Raw genomic sequence first — 22,941 nt, 5'->3', positions numbered from 1 at the left:
AGAGGGAGACAGCAGGCGAGCGAGCGCTAGCAAGAAAGAAGTCCCAGTCTTTTGCAACATAATTCTAGAAATGACATCCTCTCACACTGGCTGTATTGTACTCATTAGAAAGCAAAAAGCTAGGTCCAGCCCACTCTCAAGTGAGGGTAACCGGAGCCAGGTCAGAAGCTACCTATCAAAAACGTGATGCCATCATATTCTTGCCGCGTCCGACTAATAAGCCTGTAGTGAATGAACTGTGACATGAATATTGTGTATATTTACAACGCTGAATACAGCTTATGGAAGTACTGATTTGGGGGGGCATGGAATGTGGTCCCCTTTATGTATTAAATTGGCTGAAAAGTGCTGAGCTGAGCTTACCTGACCCCGGGAGACCAAGGAAAGAGGTTTTCAGGAATGGCTGGAGTCGGGGTGCCTGTCTGAGGTCATGGAACGGAGTGAAGAGAAGCAGCCCTCATGGCTTTATTATGATACCCTAAACACAGAGACCAGAGGGCCCTCAGATTATATTTCATCATGTGTTGTGAGGTTTTGATTGGTACTTTGCGGATCATTAGGGGGAAGGGACCCCGTGGTTGGATTTATAAAGTTGCTGTTAAGATCACGGAATGGGAGGTTGTACTTGTGTTAATGGTCCCGTGCCCCTACTGCCAGCTTCTGGACTCCAAATGTACATTTTCAGCAGTAAACTGTGTAAAGGGATATGGATTTGGATTAGGAGACAAATGGTTAAGACAGGAGTTGCATTTCACATTTTCATTTGACAAATTCTGTTAGAAAATCCATGCATGTTTATGGGAAGAGTTCAAGTCTAGGTTTTCTTTACCTGTTGCAGGTTAATACTTCTTTTTGGTTGCTGAAGCTCCAGTGTGGGAACTTAGGGAGGAAATGTTTGAATTCTTTTGTCCCAGTTCCTATTGATTGGCTTCTACAGGCTCTGAAGCCTCGATAAAATTCCCTCTGATAGACATGTCTGGGACATCCTCCCCCTCCCGGACCAAGCTGAGTCCATGCAGACCTCAGTTACCGCAGCGGTCCCTCATGTGATTCACATTCATGTCCCCAGCTGGGATAAGCACAGCACAAGGACAGGAACCGTGTGTCTGACACACCTTTGTACCCCTGGTACCTAACAGGGAAGCCGAGCATAGCAGGAATTTTAAAGCTTTTGAACGGATGGGTGAAGTGGTTAGTAATTATGATCAGTTTTCAAATCTTCCCTGTTAATTTTCTAAGGAAAGTAGCATAACAAGTAATAAAATTTAACTAAGATAGTGTTGGTCATTATAAACTGGTGTGGCTCTAGAATTATAGGGATATTACCTACACTCCTGAGACAAGCCAGGCACATTTTCAGTTTTCTACTCCCTCATGTCCATCTGCAGCTCTTAATTGATCCTGGGAGGATTTTCTTTGTAACCTCACTTGTGGGACTGTTAAATTTTTCAATTCCTCTGTTATTTGCTGCTCCTAATGCTTGGTCCACTGCTTTTTGTTTACTTGTGACTGGTAAAGCACTTTTAAGATCACCTTAGATCTTCAAATATTACTAATTAATAATCCTAAGTGTTTTGTTCATTGTATAAAGGCATCCTACATTTGTCATCCCAGGGGCCTGGGGTTAAGAAACCTGGAACATAATGTGGAATAAAGCCAGACTCTTACTTTTTAAAATCTTGCATAAAAATTTTTTACGCTTTGTGGTTTGATTTTTGTTTCTTGATGTGGTAAATGAGGAGCCCAAGTTATACTGCCCTGGCCTGGCCTACCCTCTCAGGTTAGCTGTAGGGGTTAAGAATTGATTTCATGAGCTCAGCCCAGAGGTTGTGGAGTTAACTGATTTAATGTCACCTGCACTGTGTACTCACATTATATGTTTTTATTCTTTGTTCATGAGTTTTTCTAAGGATTAGAGTATAAACAGTATAAAGTGTCAGTCATGTTAGAGTTAACAGCTTTTCTGGTGATAGGAGAGGAAGAAGTCATGGAGAAGTGAGATAGGCAGGAGAGGCTTTTATTTTATTTAGGTACATTGTATTTTTATGTATGTTTATATTTTATGATCTTAATTTACAGAAGGCTGTAACTCAGCCTGGAGCTAAAGCTAACTGTCCATCTCTCAGAGCTGGTGAGGGAACTCTCCTCAGTTTTTCCTAAAGAGAGCTTATCATTTGTTGCTGTTCAGTTATTCCAGTGCGCCCTACACTGATTTTTATGTACTGGACTTACAGGATTTCTGCTACCTATAAATCTGAAAGACCTGTAAAAATTCCCAAGAAGTACCCCCACTTGATGCGGCCGTGAGCCTATCGTATCTTGCAGTGTCTTTGGTACAATCCGTTCTTGCATGGGGCAAATCGAGTTCACGCTCGAGGCTCAGGCTCCTAGGGAGTTCATCTCGGCTCAAAAATCCACAGAATGGCAGTGTAAATATCCATGTGTCACTTTTGCACACCACCTCTTGTGAATAATGAGACATAAACGATCTCAAGAGCCGTGGTTTTCCTAATGAATTGGAGTCACCTATGTGTACTGTGTTTGTGACATGCACATTTGCGGTCGGGGTCCACAGGAAGGACAGCATTTCCTGGATCCAACCACAGAGTGCAAACACTGCGCCCCAAATAACACACTAGTTACTGTAAATGTCAGTAGAGGGGGTTTTCCCGACTTTGATTTAATAAAAGCCTACAGCAAAGCCAGCTGTTAGCACCTCTTAACTGCTGGTCAGAGGGGCGAGGGGGAGGGGCAAAATCCTCTTTTCTGTATACTTTAGTCTTAGAATTAAGAGGTTTCAACAGGTGTTGAATAGCAACACTAGGGGTCCTTTATAGCTTGATATCTTTTAGGTGGTGAATTTATAAATTTCCCAGCACAGGGATCCTGGAGTTACCGGAGGAGATTCATGTAAAATTAGTTTGGAGTTTGCATCTCAAATCCCCTCACCTAAGAAATAAGCATTTGCATTGTCTGGGCTCCCATGAGGAATAGTAGAAGAGAAAAATAAAGGAGAGAGAAAGCGTACCAACTGCGGGTGTCTCACCAAACTCACTGTAAGCCGTGAGAGTTTTTGTTGTTGTCATCTGCATTTTCTGAAGAAACCACTTGAGGCAAACACACGGGGAGGAAACTATGCAGCACTCCTTTATCATTTTTGTCCTCTAGAATGCCTTTAGTAAACGGATGAGATCGTTAAGGGTCTTACCGCCCATGGAAATCCCTTTGACATTATGCTATGTGTACTGAGGGGAGATAATCTTTCCAGCGCAGAGAAAGTTTCCAGTCTTATTATCTTGAAGAGAAGAAGAAAGTTTCTTCCTCAAATGAATTATAACTTGAAACATGTTATGTTTTGGTAAGCCTACTTTATTACTTCCATCCTTCTCTGTGGCAAATTTTTTAAAAATAAATGTACCATTGCACCGTAGTGCTTTCTCAATAGCATATTGTACTTGTAATATAGCATGATGGAAGTTGCTGGGCTCAGTTTAGTCCTATAGAATGCAGAGCCAAGTTCTGAGTAAAACCTCTAATTGAATTACCTGCAAAGCACTGACAGACAGGCTTTCAGGACAGACAAAGTTTTGCTTTCCCCAGCAAAAATAGGTCATGTTTAAGTTGGCCTTGTAACTATTTGTTACTGGTTTTTGCCAGCACTTTCACCTTGGGCCCCTTTTCCTGCAGGAGACGGGGAGTGGCTCTGTGACTGCCGGCCGGAGGGCTCAAGCATTATCTTCTTATTTTCGAGAAAATTGATAACAGATCAAGTTAAATGGAAGAGCCTTTGAAATAAAAATCCCAAGTATTTTTCTGTAGATTATACCAACATTCTTGCATGAGTCTTTACTGAAAAGAAAAGCCAGGGACAGGAAAGTAGCCCTTTCTAGCATTCTTTATCAATCTGAAAAGTATTTTTGTTTTAACTTCTGGGAAAAATTAGAGTATGCTCCTGTAGTTCATGAAAGAATGTCTTGTAGAGCATTTGCATTTGAAAATGAAGAATAATCAGTTGTCGCTCTCTCCTTTCTTTCTCTTTTTGTCTCATCCACAGCCTCTGCAATCCCAGATAATGGCAGAAGGTCCTGTCTAAAGCTCAAAGTCTTTGTGAGACCAACAAGTAAGTTGACTAGAATGAGCTTCAGAAGGTGGCTTCACCGCGCATGCTTTGTCGTGTGGTCTGGTTCACCGCGGTACAACTTTTTTTACTGTTAAATCCTGTGTGGTACCTGTTTTGTATATCAGCATCCATGTTTTAGTTTTCATCATATTTTTTCTCATCATTCTTCATGATGCTTTTATTTTGAAGTACACAGCAGTTGCTAACTTGTTGTTTCTTAGACTGTTGTACGTGCACAGCAAATGGGAACAATATTGGCATTTGGATACATGCCATTGATTGTAAAACAATCTCTACATAAATTAAAGGAGACAATAGAGAGAAAGAAAAAAAAGAAATGGGAGTTTAAGGGTGTCTTCACTAACATATTTGGCTGTTATCTCTATTTTTGTTATAGATAGCTGTATGAAAACTATAGGTGTTCATGATCGTGTTTTCGATGTTAACGACAAAGTAGAAAATTCATTAGAACCAGCAGGTTAGTATGCTTAGAGACTCTTCTTTTAACAAATGCATCTCTCTCTGGTGCTTCCGTACTTTTTTTCCTTTCTTCTCCGCATGTTTGCATGTTATAGTTGCTCTGCTTTTGCTCATTGCTAGCGATGCTAATATTACTTATATTCTACCTCATTCCTCCAGTATCTTTGTCTAATGCATGTTAGATGAAATATGACCTTTCTTTTTTGGACATGGGTTTGATATAATGCAGTATCCTAATATAGAAGCCCCATCAGAATGCTAAAATCTCACTGCTTTTTACCATATCCTCCGAGCATGCTGGTGAATCACTGTGAATATTAATGGCTGTGTTTTCATAGAAGACAGAAAAAAAAAATTCTATTGTTTATGTTTTTATATTATGTCCAGTAATTAAGACTATTGCACAAAATAGCAGCTAACTCAACGTATTTAATTTTCTCTGGCAATTCACATGCATCATTGAACTGATCTAAAGACCTTTAGTACATTTCAGATATTATTTGTGCTATTGATATCAATAGCAGTTGGTCTGGAGAAGTACAATCATGTTGCCTAACACCACAAATTCACACACGTGTTACTTGCACAAAGGAATCAGTAGTCTGTCCAACCAAATGTGATCCTTGACTGCTGAGGCAAAATAAGTATTAAGGAGAAATTTTTTTTTTCTACTCCTACGTTCCACACACCCAAACTTTCCCGTCACTGAAGAAACCTAAAACCCACACAAGCACTCATTGAAACATTTACACTGTAGTGTACTGTGGGTGAAGTGGCCCTATACTATCCATTTGGTTAGAAATTCAACTAGACACTAGGATAGGAGCTCTCTATCCACTGTGCACTGAGGACCGTGCCTTGATGCCCCTGTATACCTACCTTCCTATGGTTTCCTCTCTTTGCCCTACCTGCTTGAGATCTTGACTGGTTTCCTTACCCAACTCCCGCATCCATCTCAAAGCTTAATGAATTAAAATGATTTCTTCTTCACAGAAAGATGTGAGCTCCCCCCCCAACCTAATGTGAACAGAGATTTTTTTTTTTCATCTATTTGTAGCAGCACTTCTCTTTTTTATGGCCCTAGAAATTAAAGGGTTGTGAAGTCCACTTTATCTTTTGAGTATTGTTACTAGGACATAGCCAGGGAGCCTTAGGGAAATTTACCCTAAGTAAATGCGGTGCCTCAGGACATACAATAGCTTTCACGTTGTAACTGACAGGAAGAGTTAGAAAAACAAGAATGCTTGGGGAAAAAACCTAAGGCAGGCATCTTACCCCAGCACAAATGGGAGGTGTGTACAATAAAGCTCTGAGAGGCCTTCTTGACTCCCCAGGGATCAGTTAGCTGCTTTAGAAAGTTGCAAGGAATGAGTGCTCACATGGAGATATTTTAATTGAGTCCTGGAAATCTGGAAGCATTACTGGGACTTTTCAAAGTACCAGACTCCTTCCAAAGCTCGAAGACTTGGTCCATCTTAGGGTCTTTGAGTTAGATGGGCTCTCTTCTAAGGCCCACAGAGTCTACACTTTCCCCTTGATAACTGAGACTTGCCCAGGCCTCATCACTAGTAAGAGACTGATCCAGGTTTAATATTCAAATTTCTTGACTCCCATTCCAACATGAGTAGAAAAGGAGGATTCTCTTACCATTAGTAGACACGTAGATCTTCATAAAGAGAACTTTATTGGAAATGTTAATAAGTCATGTGTAGAATGACGGACCGAGTTAGGCGTGTTGTAAACCTAAGTTATCCTGAATTACGATTTTTTGATGCAAGTTGTGGCAGAATGTAGGCATATCTTTCCAATAATCTTTTTTCCAGGTAAACTCCATTGCCTATCAAGAAAGCAAGAGGCTGTTTAGAAACAACAGATTGCATGTTTTTCTTGGTCATCAAGAGATACACTGAGGACTATTCTGACACTAGGAAAATTACCTTTGAATTCAACTAATGATAAAATGCAAGATATTAAGATGCATTCGTACGTGAGCATATGTCACTGTCTTTGGGAAATAGGCTCTTTTTCCCTGAGCATTTAAAATCCTTGATGGCTCCCCAATCTATGCACATAGAACTGATGGAAGTTTGCAGAAGTCTGATGGAATGTGGTGTGTGTGTGTGTGTGTTGGGGAGTGGAAATGCAGGGGCACATGCATGGGTACGCAGGCAGGAAAAGCTCCTGCAGTCAGTCAAGACTGTATTTACAGGCTTTCTTGTGAGCATCTTCGCTAAAAAAGTAAGACGAGGTTGAGCTACCATCCCTGGCTGTAGGAATGCAGTAATTTGTCCTGTTCCTCACAAAATTCAGTCAGACGTGTGGCTTTACACCCACCGCTGTGTCGGATGGTGGAGTATAGACCTAGACTTTAAAAATCCGGAAAGCCTGAAAGGATTCCACTGCATGTTCTCGGCAATGTGTACTAACTCACCTGTCTTTGGAATGTATTTGTCTTTTTTGTTTGCTTGCACACTCTGCCTGCCAGTTTCCTATCATCAGGGATACAGGATGATCTCAGGGCAGACATATGCCACAGAATATGCTCCAAAATATTGCTAGTGTTCTCTCAATTAACCATTGAAACCCTCAGACTGTGGAATCCTGGAGGCAGGAGGCAAGACTTGATTTGGTTTCTGAGGAGGAATATTTTCTTCCTTCAAGCCACATTTATCATCATGAGTCTTAGGAAGTCTCTGATGGTTAGATATAATTTCCACTGGGTGAGATTTTGCATATGAATTCTTCCTTAGGATTCTGAAATTGCTCAGATTTACCCAAATGACAGCTGGTTTCTCATTTTGCTTCTCAGGGGCTGTAGAATCTTCCAACATTGAGGCCCTGTTAGAATTGAAGGATGCTTTGTAGAATCCTGAGCCAGGACCAGCATGTTACAGAGAGCAGAGAAGAACTGTATGGCCCTAGTGGGACAGATTTCCCCCTTTGAGGGTAAAATGACACTTACCAGCTGGTTGCTTAGAAGAGGGTTACTCTGAAAAATCATCCATGATTAGAAGACTGAAAAGTACACGTAACCTCATGCTTCACTTGTATGAAAAACGAAAGCTTTCCTCCTCTCCGTGTCCCGCAAGGTCATTCACCCTGTCTTGCGCTGCCTGGAGCAATGGTTAGCCCTTGCTGAGCATCCTGGAAGGACAGGGAGGCATCTCGCCCTCCAGTTCACACTGACTACCTACTTAGGACTGGAATAACTTTTATCAGTACACATCTAGACTTTACAAGGAAGAGGATTGGGTAATTTGGTAGTAAAAATAAGATGGAGAAGAACCCAAGAGCTGATGTAATTTCAGGTGTATAAATGGCATTTCAAAATGAAATCTGGAAGGAAACCTCAGGGTTTATTGTTTTTACAAATTAAACCCAAAGCACTCTATTATTCTGATTGACAACATATTGATGCTCTTATCTGGATTTTAATTTCAGGGCTCTTCAGGGCATTTATATCTAATTCCTGTTACCTCCAGATCGAATACATTTGCCAGGCTGAAGAACAGAGAGAAGTGACCACAAGTAGTTGGCACCACGGGGGTGGGGAGGGGGTGCTTTATAGTTTTTCCTCTGCATTTCTTTAACTTTGCATTCTTGCTCCCTAACCTTCTCTCTAGTCTTTTAAGCCAGTCGCCACCCCACACAGGTTTGCTCAGGTCCAGGGGAGGGGAGCAAATCAGACACAGGAATGCAGCAGCTTCTACAGGAGGACAGGCGAAGAGCACTCCAGGGCAGAAGCCTTAACATGGAGCAGATAGATTGCTTAGCTCATACTGGGAATGGATGTGATGAACAGAGATAGCCTACCTGCGCATATCCGAAGCAGGGGCCAGCCCGTGCACCTGCAAAATGGCCACTTTCGGACAAAGGATAGGGAGTGTGACGATACATAGTGAAAAAGAAAGCATCCTTATTGTGACATGTGGTGTGAAGATATAAATGAGTTTGAACTCAACGGTCCATTAAGGGGTTCTAAGTGGGTCATGTAGGGATACTTAGGGATTATCCTTTGAGGTCTACAAAATTGAGAAACCTCACTAGAGTCTCACTTGTCTCCACTCTCTGATTGACCGTTGAGTGAATATAAGATGACAGTCTCCTGAGCTTTTACAGGAAGGTCCCCTGATGCTGAAATAAAAATCTACCACTGAACCCCACCCTGGGCCCCAAGAACATGTGGTTCAGAGAACATGTAGTCTGAAAGCACAAGTTAAGCCCGGAGGAAGGAAGAAGACCGGCAACACTGGAGCAAAGCATGGCTCGTAGGCAAGACGCCCATCTATCTTTGGGTACTAATTGCTGCAGAGTTCCTGTTTCAAAGTTAAGCCTGTTAATCATGCAGATCAGGAAGGCTATCCAAAGTCAGAGGCAGCCTGGTAGAACACTTTATAGCTAAATAAAAGAAGCTTACCTCCCTTAATCCCTTTTATTTAGAGGAAAATTTGCATCCACACTGATAATTGGTGTGCCAAGCTTCAGCCTGATAAAAATAAAAATAGTTAAGTTCAAGTAATTTAATCCTGGGGATACAGGGTTTGGAATGGAAATAGCACCATCATTGATTCCCAATTGTAGGCAAACTAGTGGGCACCACTTACTGAGGTCTAGTGGGCATTACGTATAGTTAATTGAAAATGCCGTTCTGGCAAAAAATAAATAAATGCGGTTTTGGCCTTTAATTTTTCTTAATTGAAAATTCATGTAGGTAACCAACCACCAAACATTCAACACTAATCCCGTGAAACAGGTGCAAAGAGAAAAACGGGCAGCCCCATTCTGATCAACCACTAACATGCCAATGTAACTACACACACACACACACCCCCACCAACATGTCACTTGCTTCTCCACGGCATCTTGGGTTGAAAAGGGACCTTCAGACATCTCGGCTTTGTGCAAGGTGTGTTTGCTAGCAAACCAAAGTAGTAAACACATACCAAAGGTTACAGTCTGGGTACAATTTTTCCCCTCAGTTTTTAAGGAACGTAATAATATTGCTGAAAAAGTCCAATTTTCTCTGCTTCTCCTTTGTTTGCTGTAAATAATGAGTGATTATGCAGACATGAAAGTCAATGGTGGCACAAGGTTCATTACCCTACTTTGCAGAGGGTGGCGAGGTCTGTTAACAGCAGGCTGCTGCGAGAGTTATTAAGGATGTGAAATCTCATTGGAATGTGTGCTTTCTCTTTGAACAGATGACACCGTACATGAGTCAGCCGAGCCATCCCGCGGTGAGAACGCGGCACAAACACCAAGGATACCCAGCCGCCTTTTGGCAATCCTCCTGTTCCTCCTGGCGATGCTTTTGACGTTATAGCACAGTCTCCTCCCGTCACCTGTCACAGAAAGCATCAGGGTCTTGGAACACCGGAGATCCACCTAACTGCTCATCCTAAGAAGGGACTTGTTATTGGTTTTTTGGCAGATGTCAGATTTTTTTTCTTTCTTTCAGCCTGAATTCTAAGCAACAACTTGGGGCCAGGAGGGCTCAAGTAGTTGCTGCTCCCCTGCCCTGCCCCCCGCCCCCAGCCCTTGCCCTTGCCTTCTCTCATCCCTTCCAAATTAAATGGACTCCAGATGAAAATGCCCAATTGTCCATAGTGACACCAGTGGTCGTCAGCGCCTGTGCATTCTCCTCTAAGAGCCCACCTCTGTTAGTGTACTGTGACAGTGGTCTGTGGACAAGGAGGAACGGTGGCAGATGCGGCTAGTGATGGCAAGGCCCAGGGGGGTTTTCCTCTCCCATACAATATTTATGCCTTCTCATTCAGGACTGTAAGATGATCGTGCGGGGCATCATGTCACCATGTCAAGTCCAGAGGGGAGGTAGTAAGGACAGATATAATATTACACCCTTTCCTCTAGGAGTACATAAATGAACAGGCTTCCAAAAGGTTGAGACACTGGTTTGTTTTGTTTTGTTTTTTGGTTCTTGGGTTTTTTTTGTTTTTTTGTTTTTTGCTTTTGTTTTTGGGGGTTATTTTTTTACGATGACTGTCTTAAAGCACTCTTGACAGCAAAACTTGTGCTCCATGAAAGCAGCCTTTTTTTCTAGAAAGCAGGTCGGGTGCGGGAATGCTAGCTAGCACAGAGCAAGGGTGAGAACAGAGAAAACTAGGTTTGGTGGGGGTGTGTACGTGTGAGTGCCTCTCATTTTTTTGGTGACTGGACAATGCACACCAGATTTTTTTTTCCCTTGGAATACAGATCACCATGGTGCTACAATAATTTTTTTTAAAAAGAAACTCAAAGAGGCATTTTTATGAATAAAGTGACCTTCCCCAAGGCTGACAAGCCAGGGTTGATGAGTGTATAATGGAATAGCTCTGGATGCTCCTCTGGGGGACAATATGTACCAAGGAAAGGAGGTCAGTGGCCAGAGGAGATGTGATTTGGCTTTGCTGGAGCGCCAGTGTGTGCTGTGGCCTTTCCCCGACTCCCACCCTAGTACCCACGTTTTGCTCCACACTCCACAACTACAGGGGCTCGGACACACAGCCCTGTCACCAGGAGAGTCAGTCAGCACTACTTGGGAGGGCTAAAGGGAAATTTGGAATAAAAATTCCAAAGTTTGGAATAAAAAATGCAAGTGTTGATTTTATATTCTTTCCCTTTCTGACACAGCCTGAAGCGTAGGGGGAACATGTGTTTATCTGTGGGAGATAAACAAGATGGAGTCCCAAAGACTTTAACAAAATATTTTTTTAAAAATCCACTAGAATAGAAAATACATTATTTAGATATACTTTATGCTGAGAGTGAGTATATATGCTTGTCCTATTTAAACTTGTGAGAAAAAAAGTGGTATCCCTTGATACATTTAGAAATATAGGGGGCTATCTTGTTTCATTGTCGGGGTGGGGCAGAAGGAGAATAAACGCAAGACGACCCTGTTTGAGGAATCTTAGCATGGCCAACAAGGGCCATTTCCAGCTGATTACGAGGAAATACAAGCCTTGGGGGTTACTTAACTACTGGTGAGGCTGTCACCAACTTTGAACTCCAAAAGCCTAGACAGGGAAAAGTGTCAGACCAATGGAAAAGAAATCTAGCCTTTTTACTATTGCACGACATGTCAGTAGGAACCATGCCTTTCAGAACAGAGCAAGAAATAAATGCAGTGATTATGTAACTTACGAAAAATTGGAAGCATTCCAGCAAAATAAGGCTTTTTAAAAATAGGTATATTTGTTTTTTTAAAATGTCTATATGAAAAAAAGAGAGGGGTCATATTATGCACAGACTTCGTGAATGGGAATTTGCTACGAATTGTGAGTAGTTCTGAATTAGAAAAATGTGTGTGAATGAAAGGCAGCTGTAAAGGTACTTGCACCCTGGAGAGTTGTACACATGTTGGCATGTAATCTGGGCTTACCTGATCCATTTGGAATGGACGTTACTGCTGGGTCTCTTTGCACTTGGGGCCCCGGGGGTGGGGTCGCCAGCCTCACAGACACAATCAGTGCTGCTTCCCCAGACATCAGGAACTCCTCTGGAGTGACCGAGTCTTGTCACAGAAGGCAGCCACCATTTCACTGGAACAGAAGTTCACAGCATTGGATTCTTTTTTCCTTTAACTCTTTATATGCTCAGTACTCTCAGTAATATCCAGTAATACTTCTTTTTATTAATAGTTACAGGCTTGTTGGTCCAGTGGGATTTGAGTGGGGGTGGGGGGAGGATACCTGCTAAAATGGATCAATAGAACCAAAATAATACTGCATGTTCTATAACCACAAGGAAATCGAATGATCCTGTAAAGATTCCAGTTAGTCATAACTACATTAGCAGTGCTAATTTCATTTTAGAAATGGTGACTTCTGTGGTTTTGCTAGCATTCGTCTCTAACAAATGATAAAATAATTACTCATGGCCCTCTCTGCCACTGTCTTTCATTTTTCACAGTGAAATTAGACCCCTTTACTTCATTATGCCACTACAAATTAAGTTTGGGGAAAAAAAAAAAAAAGGCAAGACTATCCACACCAGTAGGCAGTGTGCTTCTCTACCGTTAAGTGATGGAATTGTAGGTAATGTTTGCCACAGAGTTTCCAAGACAATGACTGGTACCAGAGAGTTTCCATCTTGTCCAGAAAGTGCTGGTGGCCTTTTATGGTGGTGGTAACAACCCTTCCGGGGGCTTAGGAGAATGTCGATGCAATTTTGTAGCAGCTTTTAATTAAACAACAACAACAACAACAACAACAACAACTCAAAGTCTGAAGGGCAGCCTTAGCTGCCTCTCAGCCCCAGTAAGTCAAACCCCAGCGACGTTTGCCCCTGGTTGCCAAGGGCTTTGCAACATGAAGCAGGGAAATAAGGATCTGTTTAGTGGATACCGTGTATCCTTTAATAGACCAGGTAACAGTTCGTGTTAGTTTAGACTATTGTTTTGTACTGTACTTTCTTGGGTGGCAGAGGAAAGAAAAGTAAAACGTTAAAAAGAAAAAAAAAAAAAAACTGCGTTCTTTAAATTCTGTATTATTAGCGACCTCTGTTGTATATAGTGTTTGATAATAAAGTATTGATTTGATTCTTATGTCTTTTGTAAGTGAGAACAATAATCTTTCAGGATACAAAACACGCATTGAGGCTTTGAAACATCCACTGTATACGTAGCTGAGAAGAGTCACAAATGGCTAAGACACTGCTCCATACAGGACTCATGTGCAGTCATCGCCCTCCCAGTCTTAAGACTCCACCATCTTGGGACCTGGAACAACATGGCTTTTTTGATCCATATTTTATCCTCAGTGTTTTCAAGGTCTGATGTTGGAGCCCTGTGGTGTTTTTTCTCCCCCGGCATGTTGGTTTAAAAAGGCTTAGGGAATCTGGTGACAGTTCTGTACTTCGGTTTGGTTTTCTGTTTGTGGTGGTTTTCATAGACGGTTTCATTTTTTCCTCAGGAAGAGTTGCCAGTATCAAATGCGGCCCAAGCATGGGAAAGGTTTCAAGCCAGTCCATTTAGGCAGGTTAAATGGGGGCTGTTGCCCTCTGCCATTGTGAAAGGAAGAGTCGTACAGTACCTGTGGATTTGCAGGGACTTTGTTTTTCTCTGGTGCCTTAGCAACGGCAGCAGCCATTTTTAGGAGTTTACCCAGAATTAATTAAACCATTTAAACCCCCTCCATTCATTGCTCTCAGAGCTGTGGTCAGTCGTTTCTCTTTTGAAAACCACCTCCACCAACACCCCCGTTTGCCTACCACCACCCCCCCTTTTATTTCTTACGTTTATTTATTTTATTTTTTTGTCTTCTTGCCTTCCTCCCACGTTTTATTTTCCTTCAGAACCGTGAATGGGCAGGTCTGGCTCTGGTTTGGCATCGCTGAGTTCTTCCCATGCATTTGCCCAAGAGCTGCTCGGATGTGAGACAAATCTCCCTACGGTGGGCTTGCTCCCATTGTCTGTACAGTTTAATAGATGCTGGCATATTGGAGGTTACCCATGAGTCCAAATCCGCTTTCCATGCTTACTCTTGACACCCCATTGAAGCCACTCATTGTGTGTGCGTCTGGGTGTGAAGTCCAGCTCCGTGTGGTCCTGTGTGTGCTGTACTGCCCTGCTTTGCAGTTCCTTTGCACTTACTCATCGAGTGCTGTTTTGAAATGCTGACATTATATAAACGTAAAAAAAAAAAAATGTAAAAAAAAAAAAAAACAACCCCACACAAACCAACCCATACAATCTGTATTTGTATATACACGTGTCCGTACAAGTATACCTAAATAAAAATTAAAGATTTTCATCATTTTAATTGGAGCCCTCCTTCTACTTCTTTGTTCCTTGAATGACACCTTTATTTCAGGGGCTACTTATACTCTGCTGATTTTTCCAAATCTTTGTGGCTAGAGAAGATAATACGTTACGTACAAGAGAAGGCCTGAGACAAACTCAAAGAATGCAGGGTTAGAAAATGGCCCGGTATCTAGGCACATGCCAGTTATTCTGATGAGAAAATGGTGAAATTCAAGCCATGTCTTTGTATTTGAGCCTTAAAATAGGCACTATGGCAAGCCCTGCATCCTAAAACCACTTAAATCCAAGAGCTACGTACAAAATTATGTTCTTTCACTTTGTAGTTTTTCACCCCATCAAGACAAAGACAAAATAAGCATTTTTCCAACAAGCATCCCATACTTCAGAGAGAAATAATGACAGTAATAGTAATCACTTCAGTACAACACTGAAGGTTAGTGCTATCAAGGAAGACTTAACTTACCGGTGTGTAACCTTGTGCAAGTCACACAGTATCTTTGGGACTCCATTTCCCTATCACTAAGTAATAAGAGTTATGTAAGTGATTTGGTTTTCTGAATATTGCCCTTGCTGGGCACCACAAGCCCATTTGGCATCTCAGTCATGTGAGTTTTTGTCTTTGATGATGACATTACTATAAGCACAATTTGAAAATCTCATCTGTAGAGGGGGGAAAGCATCAAATATCTGATATAATAGACACCTAATGCATTTCAAGACGTGGCTTTAATTATACCATGTTAACATTAAACTCATTGAAAGCTTTTTATTATCTTTAATTATTTGGCAGGGCACTAAACACTAATTATAACTTACTGTAACCTTTTTTTGCTAATGAAGAATGACAGCTTTACAGAATGAGGAACAACTCATATTTAAAAAAAAAAAAAAGAAAAAGAAAAAGGTGTACTGGACTGCCTATGTGATATTTTCAAACCAGAACAGCATTACGTGGTCATTATCATCTTCACCTTCATCATCAAAAGCATTTAAGTGATCATGACATTGTGCTCAGTGCTGTGCAGAATGAAGTTAATGTTTACAATTTGTACTTTCAAAGTTTACAAAAGGCAGACATTATGTGTAAGCATAACATAGTAACTATTCATAGAGGAAATCTAAAGTTCAAACATTTATATTATGCATAAGTAAGAGGGGATTAGGATTTGAAGATTAAGAAGCTTAGAGCGAAAGTAAATCATCTTTACAAATAGTCAAAATGGGGGTTAGGAGCTGCTTACAAAACAGGAAACTTGGTGAGTTAAAAACTACTGTGGGCTTTAAGAGAATGGTGAAGTGTCACTGAAGCAAATTATGAAGATACTAGTCCAGGGAAATCACCCTAGTGCCCTAACAGAGGAGGGGAAGTGATGAAAAGATGACAATTTCAGATTCTGCCTGAAACAAAGCTCATGCTGCTCTCCTGAATCTGAGATGGTATCTACACCAGACTGTGAGAGGTCTAGGACCTCAGCATAAGGGTAGGCTATATAACACTCAGATTAGAGGAAAGGGATAAAGTGTAGAACATGTAACATCGGGGACTAATACAACTTCAAAGTGACAGTGACTCCCTGATGAAGAGGCCACTTCCCAACAGACAGTGCTGCACACTCTAATGGGAAAGCAGGCTGGACCAGAGGTGGGACTATGAGCAGTGCTGCACAAACCACACTTCGATTTGTTTGGCAACAAGTATTTAGAATACTTGAGTCATCAAAGGTGCTATATAAAAAAATCACAGGGTGAATTTGAGTGAAGAAAACACACCTGTATTTGGATCTCTTATCTCAGTGATAATGATGAGAATCACCTCTCTTACTATGGGAATGTATGAAATCTAGGTGTCATAAAAATTTTCAAGGTGATTCTGATGGATTATTCACTGATTGTTCTAATAGTTTCTTAGGAATTGTTTGCAAAACATTTTCTTAGAGATCGTTTGCAAAGCTTACTTTCATATTCTGATAACAGAAGCATTCTTCAGGAAAACATTGGCAAAAATGCTGTGAAAAGCATTATGAGTTTTACACAGCCCCTCTGGAAAACAAGTGCTTTAGAAAATGATTATAAATAACTAATCAGGCCAATATCCTCTATCAGTTTTTAGTTTGACACATTCTGCTATATTAAGTCCAATCATTCAGTGGTTAAATATATATGTGTGCCTTTTTTATTCTTTTAATTTTTTTTTTGAGTAAGCTCTACACCCAATGTGGGTCTTGAACTCACAACCCTAAGATCAAGAGTCATATGTTCTACCAAATGAGCCAGCCAGGTGGCCCCTCTGTGTGCCTATTAAAATGGAGTTGTAACTGCAGATAGACCCTGTGAGCAGGAAATTTGCAGTAACTGTGTTTCTTTTTTTATGCAGATGATAAATGAATGCACAAGCTTTAAGAAAGAGAAAGAGAGAGAGAAAGAGAGAAAGAGAGAGAGAGAGAGAAAGAGAGAAAGAAAGAAAGAAAGAAAAAAAAAGAAAGAAAGAAAAGACAGAAAGAGAGAGAAAAAGGCAGGGAATCACATTGCCCAAGGAATTGGTTAAGGGTATCACCAAGGGTTCCTTTGCTTTGAGGGAAGGGTGGTTAACCAAACTACGATTTTAAAAAAGGCAAAAAAAAAAAAAAAAAAATACATAGCATCTGAGTAAACAAAGGGCTTACAAATTCTACTTCTAAGCAAGTAGAATTTCCCAAAAGGAACATAGCTTCTAAGCCTTTCTCATATAGAATTTCTGGAGCCACCCCTTAGAAGTAGGCAGAAGAGAAGGGTCTAAAGGCCTCATGTTCAGCATATCCCAATGCAACGACTCTTTCGATGATTTCCATCAAAGACTATCACTCTCTCCTCCCAAGAACCTCAGTACATGCTGAGAGTAAAACACAATTTCATTACTTTTTATTAACAACCATCCCCAGCTCCATTCCAAGGGTCTCATGAGTTCTGTGATCCTCCGCCCAGCAATGGTATTGGTTAGGGTCCACCTTGAGGCAAAGTCAACAGAAGAGTCCACCCACCTCCTTTCAGTTCCCCTTCTTGTGGTCTACTTTTTGACTTGGTTTAACTCCTAACTGTGGGGTTTTCTGCAACATTAATTAAAGAAACCTTTTAAGCAACACCACCCATATCATAACGCCCTGGGGATGAGGATGCCAACACCAGAGCTGGAGCAGGGACAAGGGAGGCCTTGAGAGTTTGGGGTCCAAGGACTACCTCACTGATGCGGCCAGTCAGAGTTAACTCATAAGAATCCAATCTAGTGGGTGTCTGAGTCAGTAACAGATTTCGAAATATCCTGGATTTTAGTCATGATTATTCAAGCTAGAACTTCATGTCACTGGGTAACACATGGATGCTTGTCAGTCTTGACAAGAACACAAAGAGAGGGACCAAAACAAACAAAAAAAATCTTAGAGTGATTACAATGGGAAAATAGAACAAAATATTTTTGCATGCTGTTTTGTTCAGAAGTACCAGGTGCTCCCACAAACTGCACAGAACATTTGAGATGTAGATAGCCGACATCACTTTCTTTCCTTCACAGCCACGAAACAAGACACTAAAATGAGAAAGAACATGTTTCTTCCTACACCCAGCTTAGAAAATGCGTTTCATCAACACCCTAGTATCCTCTCCTTTTTGTGTTCAAAGCTTGTTCTTTTGGACCAAAAAATAAACAAAAAACCAATTTGTGTAGCACAGAATGTGGAACATGTAACTCTCCTGAAATGTGTGCTTTGCTTTACTAGATCTGGACACATTTTCTGCAGTAGACAGAACAAGAAGATCTGTGCCTTTTTTTATTTTTTCCTAAAGACAGTGTGCCAGCCAGAAAGCTGACTCCATTTATTTCTCCAGCGTGTTCCTTCTCCTGGAAGATGCAGGTACTTAAAATAGTAATAGGCTTAGTGGTTTATCGAGAGTATTTCATCCCAAGATCTCACAGGCATAAAGAATAAAACATAAACTAATGGCTCTTTCCAGCAAGCTTGGGAAGAATTAACTGGAAAGGAGGATTGTCATCATTCTTCCCTGGAGAAACAGAAAGCAACTTAACTCAGGTAGCCCAGGGAAAGAACCGAAGTCAAGTTGATCCGAGATTTGGACAAAGGCCTCCAGTCTGTTCCTCTTCATTCCTAAGAACTTGATTAAGAGCTCCAGCTTCAGGAAAACAAATGATGCATTATCCCCGACTTAAGTTTCAAATGCAATGTAGTTGGGAGAGGGGCACTGGGCAACTCCCCAATTTTTGTCTGTGAGTCAGTGGTTTTATTATAAAATATAACTTTCATTCTGTAATTTCTCAGGATGCCCCAGTTTCTGTGCATATACAAACTTATCTAAAAATTTAGGTAGAATTTAAGAGATGAACAATTTGTATTGTCAGTTCTCTCAGTTTTCCCCTGCCCACATACACACACTCACACTCTTACATGTTTTCTAAGGTGATGTATTCACAGCATTTCTTTTTTTTCTTGGCATTGTCTATGCTGAGCAGTGTGATACTTGGAAGGACACTGAGGGTCACTTCAGATACATTTAAACATCAGTCTGATTAATATCTAAAGCCATAGGGCAGAAATGTGGTAGTGAAAAGCAATCCAGCTAAGGGACGGCCAGCCAGGCCCTGTGGTGTTCACAGATGTGACTACAGTGTTTAGAATTTCCTAGAGCCCCATTTGTCAACAAAAAACTGTCTGCACTGGTGGGCAGCAACACTTGGCATTCTGAATCCTTGGTGTCTCTTCCTCGACTCAGTTGACTTCCCCACCCACACAGTTCCCCAGTGTTCGAGAACCGGGCAGAGCCATTACACTAGTGTTTGGGCCCCCACCTTTCCTGATCAGTGCAGACCGCTAAGTGTGAGTGTGCAGACTCTGAGCACTGGAGTGCAAGGATCTGTACCTTCAAAGCGCTGGCCAGTCTGGGCAAAAGGATCCACAGAGATGACAAATATTCATGTTGGTTTGGGACTTCCTTAAATTCCCTCTGTAGGTTTACCTATTAGGCAGGACACTGGTGCAAATTACAAACCCCCAATTTACTTCTACTTCAGACTTTGAGGTTATCACAGATTGGAGTGCCCTGCATTCTGTGTAGGTCCTGCCCTTCTCTAGTCCCTGTCAGTATTCAACAAAGCAAGTTAATCTCCCTGGTAAGTGACAGCTCTGCCCCTTGTAACTGGCATGGAATCAATTTTTTAACTTGATTTGAGAAATGAGGAGAGTATCAAGAACTCAGTACTAGCTAGTGGATTCATTAGCAAGCTGAGTCAGTTTTAGCTGGAATCTGTTTGGCCGTCCTCATCCCTTAGTTCTGCTTTTTTCCCCCTCCTCTTATCATCGATCCTGCCCACAAGACTTATTATCTACTCTGTCTAGGAAGGACACCAACCTCCTTTACTACGTTGTTCACAGAGCGCTCACATACCACACTGCTCTAGCCCCAACTCTGACCACTCCATAGAGAGGAGGAAGAAAATGTGGGTGAGCACTACCTCTCCAGAGAAATCGACCACAACTGTCCCAAACGCTAGAAGGAAGCAAACGAGGCAGTGGATAAAGAAGCAAAGGTAATTGTTATCAGGAGACCCAGTTATTATATGCAACAGGTATGTACGGTCTTTCAGAAGCACCTCCAAGTACTAGAGAGTTCTCCTTTCGAGCAATGTGGAAAGAACCATGAACCTACCTCAAAGGAAGTGACATTCGTTTTTTTTTTTTTTTTTTTTTTTTTTGGTGGGAGATTTGTAAAAAGGACAATTGATTTTCCAATCACTACAATATTACCTCTGTTTCTAAGGCCATTCTCTGCCCCGATCAGGTTTATGGATACACAGGCAGGAACAACTGAGTGATGACTATGTGATCAGAGGAACGCCCAGGCAGGAAGAGGCTCTTGTCCAGCATAATCCCGTACTTGGTGCTGCACGTCTGCACTGCCCACTGTGGTTACAGAATCTTGGTGCTACTGTCATTTGGAGACAATCCTACTGGGAAATCTACAGACGGGCTGGAGTAGTCATGCAGTGTGCCTGCAGTCCCTATGAGAGGGAGCGGACATATGCCTCCTGTCCTAACCTGGACGCCTAACCTCTGCGATGTCTGCCCATGGCCTTGAGGAACTCACAGTTTATTGGAAAGAGTTCATATTCTGAGGAGGGATCGCCAGCCTTCCGTCTCAAGAAATAGTCCCAGACCCACTTGAAACCAGAATACTAACCGGTATTCTTAAAAACAGCTTTTTCCTGTGGAAGCTAGTGGGTTTATTCTATAGTGTCCTACAGAGGGTGATTCTGGAGGACTAGAGAGAGGAGCTGGAGGCACAGCTAGTTTCTCACCTTAGAAGGCAAATTAGCCTTATTAGGGACTGCATGTTTGTGCCTTTCAAAATTCCTGTGTTGAAACCCTAATCCCTGATGTGATGATATTTAGAGTTAGGGCCTCTGGGATGTGATTAGGTCCTAAGGATGGAGTCCTTGTGATGGGAGGCAAGAAGAGACACCATAGACGCCAGCGCTCTGCTCTCTACCTTGTGAGGACACGGCAAGAAGACGGCCATCTGTAAACCAGGAAGAGAACTCTCACCAGAACCTGGGCATTCTGGCACCTGGAGGCTAGGAAGTCTGGGATTAAGATCTGAGAGAAAGAAATTTCTATTGTATAAGCCACCGAGTCTCTGATATTTGTTACAGCAGTTCCAGCTGACTAAGAGAGCCTCATAGAACACTGACTTACTGTCTCTACCACAATGGCTTGATTCTTAGAGATCAAGGAAAAAAATCTACCAACCACAGAGGGAAAGTAAGATACCCCATGTCTTAAAATGAATATATAGCCTTCTAATTCCCTGCTGTTGGCAAGTAAATGGTATCAAATCACATGCAGATTCCACGTTACTTCACTTCACCACAGCAGCAGGGAAGAATATAAAGATTCATTTCTTCTTCTTTTTTTTTTTTTAAGATTTTATTTGTCAGAGAGAAAGAGAATGAGCGCAAGCAGCAGGGAGGGGCAGAGGGAGAGGGAGAAGCAGGCTCCCCACTAAGCAAGAAGCCCAAATGCGGGGCTCGATCCCAGGACCCCAGGATCATGACCTGAGCCGAAGGCAGACACTCAACCAACTGAGCTTCCTGGGCATCCCAAGATTCATTTATTCTTTTAGCTATAATTTATGGAGCACCCAATATAAGTCAGAACCTGTGCTAAACACTATGGGCATTTTTAATAGGAGACTGGCTTCACCCAGTTAAAGCTACCAGTCATTATGGGGTTGTACACATCAGTTCAGGAGCTTGTCACATACACAGTCCCTTTTAAGGAAAAGAAAAGAGGCAGCCCTGGCAGCCACGTAATATACCACGCCATCACATCCGTGCTCACAGCTGAACGGACAGGGAGTGGGCACCTGACTCAGGGGCAACCAATCCACAGGCTCATCAGCATCCTGTATGTGTTCTGGCCAGGAAAAGATATCTCTGCTCTTACTTGCTGTTTTGTAATTACCTAGGACAATCAGCATGTCCCTCTTGAGAGGTAATATAAATAGAATGAGTCAGAAGAGAGGGGGATACACAAAAATGGAACAGATACACAGAAAACCTCTTCGTCGTATTTCTTCTAGCAAAGCCCTAACTTGTACCTGCTCAGTTCCACAGAGCTGTTTTTGCTGAAACCCAGAACCACTTTCCAGTTCCAGTCACTATAATGCCTGGTCATTATCTGGCTTCTATTTTAAGGTTTTCATGAGATTCTGACTCCATTATTGGCATAGGCAGCCTTAAAATAAGCCCTCATTATTTGAGTTAGCCTGAGTGAATCAAAGTTCCTTGCAAGCAAAATAGTCTATTAAACAAATATGATAGGATAAGAGGGCTATGAAGAGAGTGCCGTGAAAGCACAGAGGGAGTAATTAACACTGCTAGAATTTAAAAACCTGATTTTGAATTTCAGTATGTTACAGTACTGAAGAAATTTGCCATATTTCAAAGGTCACTACATCTAAATCGACACAATGAATTCTATAAAATGACATACTTGATTTTCTCGAAGATGCAGACTTTTTTTTTTCCTTGACAGCGTCAAATATAAAATAAATGGTGAGTAGAACCCCTCTCCCTGCTGGTCTCCCCTATCAGTTGGCACAGGGAGTAGTTACCAGAGTAAGACTCTAATTAGAGAGTATTCGAGATGCACCGACCAACAATGAGACGAAGGCCACACACCACAAATGAGCTCAAGGATCAAACAGTGGAAAAACGGGACCCACTCTAATTCCACAGGAGTGGGGACCAAGGCAAACTTCCCTTAATTGGTCCTCTGCTTGGGAACCTGGAGTGCTCTCCCATTAGCATGTGACCTTTCCTAACAAAGTGATGTACCCGAGCAGCTAGTCTAACACTTGGATTGGCGGTAACTTGTTTCTACTTGGCATGAGCTCCTCGGGGGGAAAGCAGAACTTGCTGAGCAGTCTTGAACGTTACCAGTATTTTCCAGCACCTGTTAGCCATTATGCCGGGAAGCCGTCTCATTATCAAACACAAATGCCGTCAGTAATGGCATGGAGAAATCCTAAACAA

At 41.8% G+C, this 22,941-nt stretch overlaps 1 protein-coding gene across 2 annotated transcripts in view; it reads left to right on the top strand.

The window, feature by feature from the left end:
- Window positions 1-12,592, top strand: part of EFNA5 (ephrin A5) — a 273,600-nt gene extending 261,008 nt beyond the window's left edge. Inside the window, exons 3-5 of one of the 2 annotated variants that reach the window (XM_021701507.2) lie at window positions 4,055-4,120; window positions 4,518-4,598; window positions 9,802-12,592. In XM_021701507.2, the coding sequence (XP_021557182.1) occupies window positions 4,055-4,120; window positions 4,518-4,598; window positions 9,802-9,923 (269 nt within the window). In that variant the 3' untranslated portion in view covers window positions 9,924-12,592. The remainder of the gene's footprint in view (window positions 1-4,054; window positions 4,121-4,517; window positions 4,599-9,801) is intronic. The other variant, XM_021701516.2, reaches the window with a different exon arrangement.
- The last annotated feature ends 10,349 nt before the right edge of the window (window positions 12,593-22,941 follow it).

The sequence above is a fragment of the Neomonachus schauinslandi genome, chromosome 7 (genome assembly GCF_002201575.2).
Source record: "Neomonachus schauinslandi chromosome 7, ASM220157v2, whole genome shotgun sequence".
Classification (NCBI taxonomy): Eukaryota; Metazoa; Chordata; class Mammalia; order Carnivora; family Phocidae; genus Neomonachus; species Neomonachus schauinslandi.
Note: the sequence above shows the minus strand (reverse complement) of the source record. Positions and strands in the feature narration are given on the sequence as shown.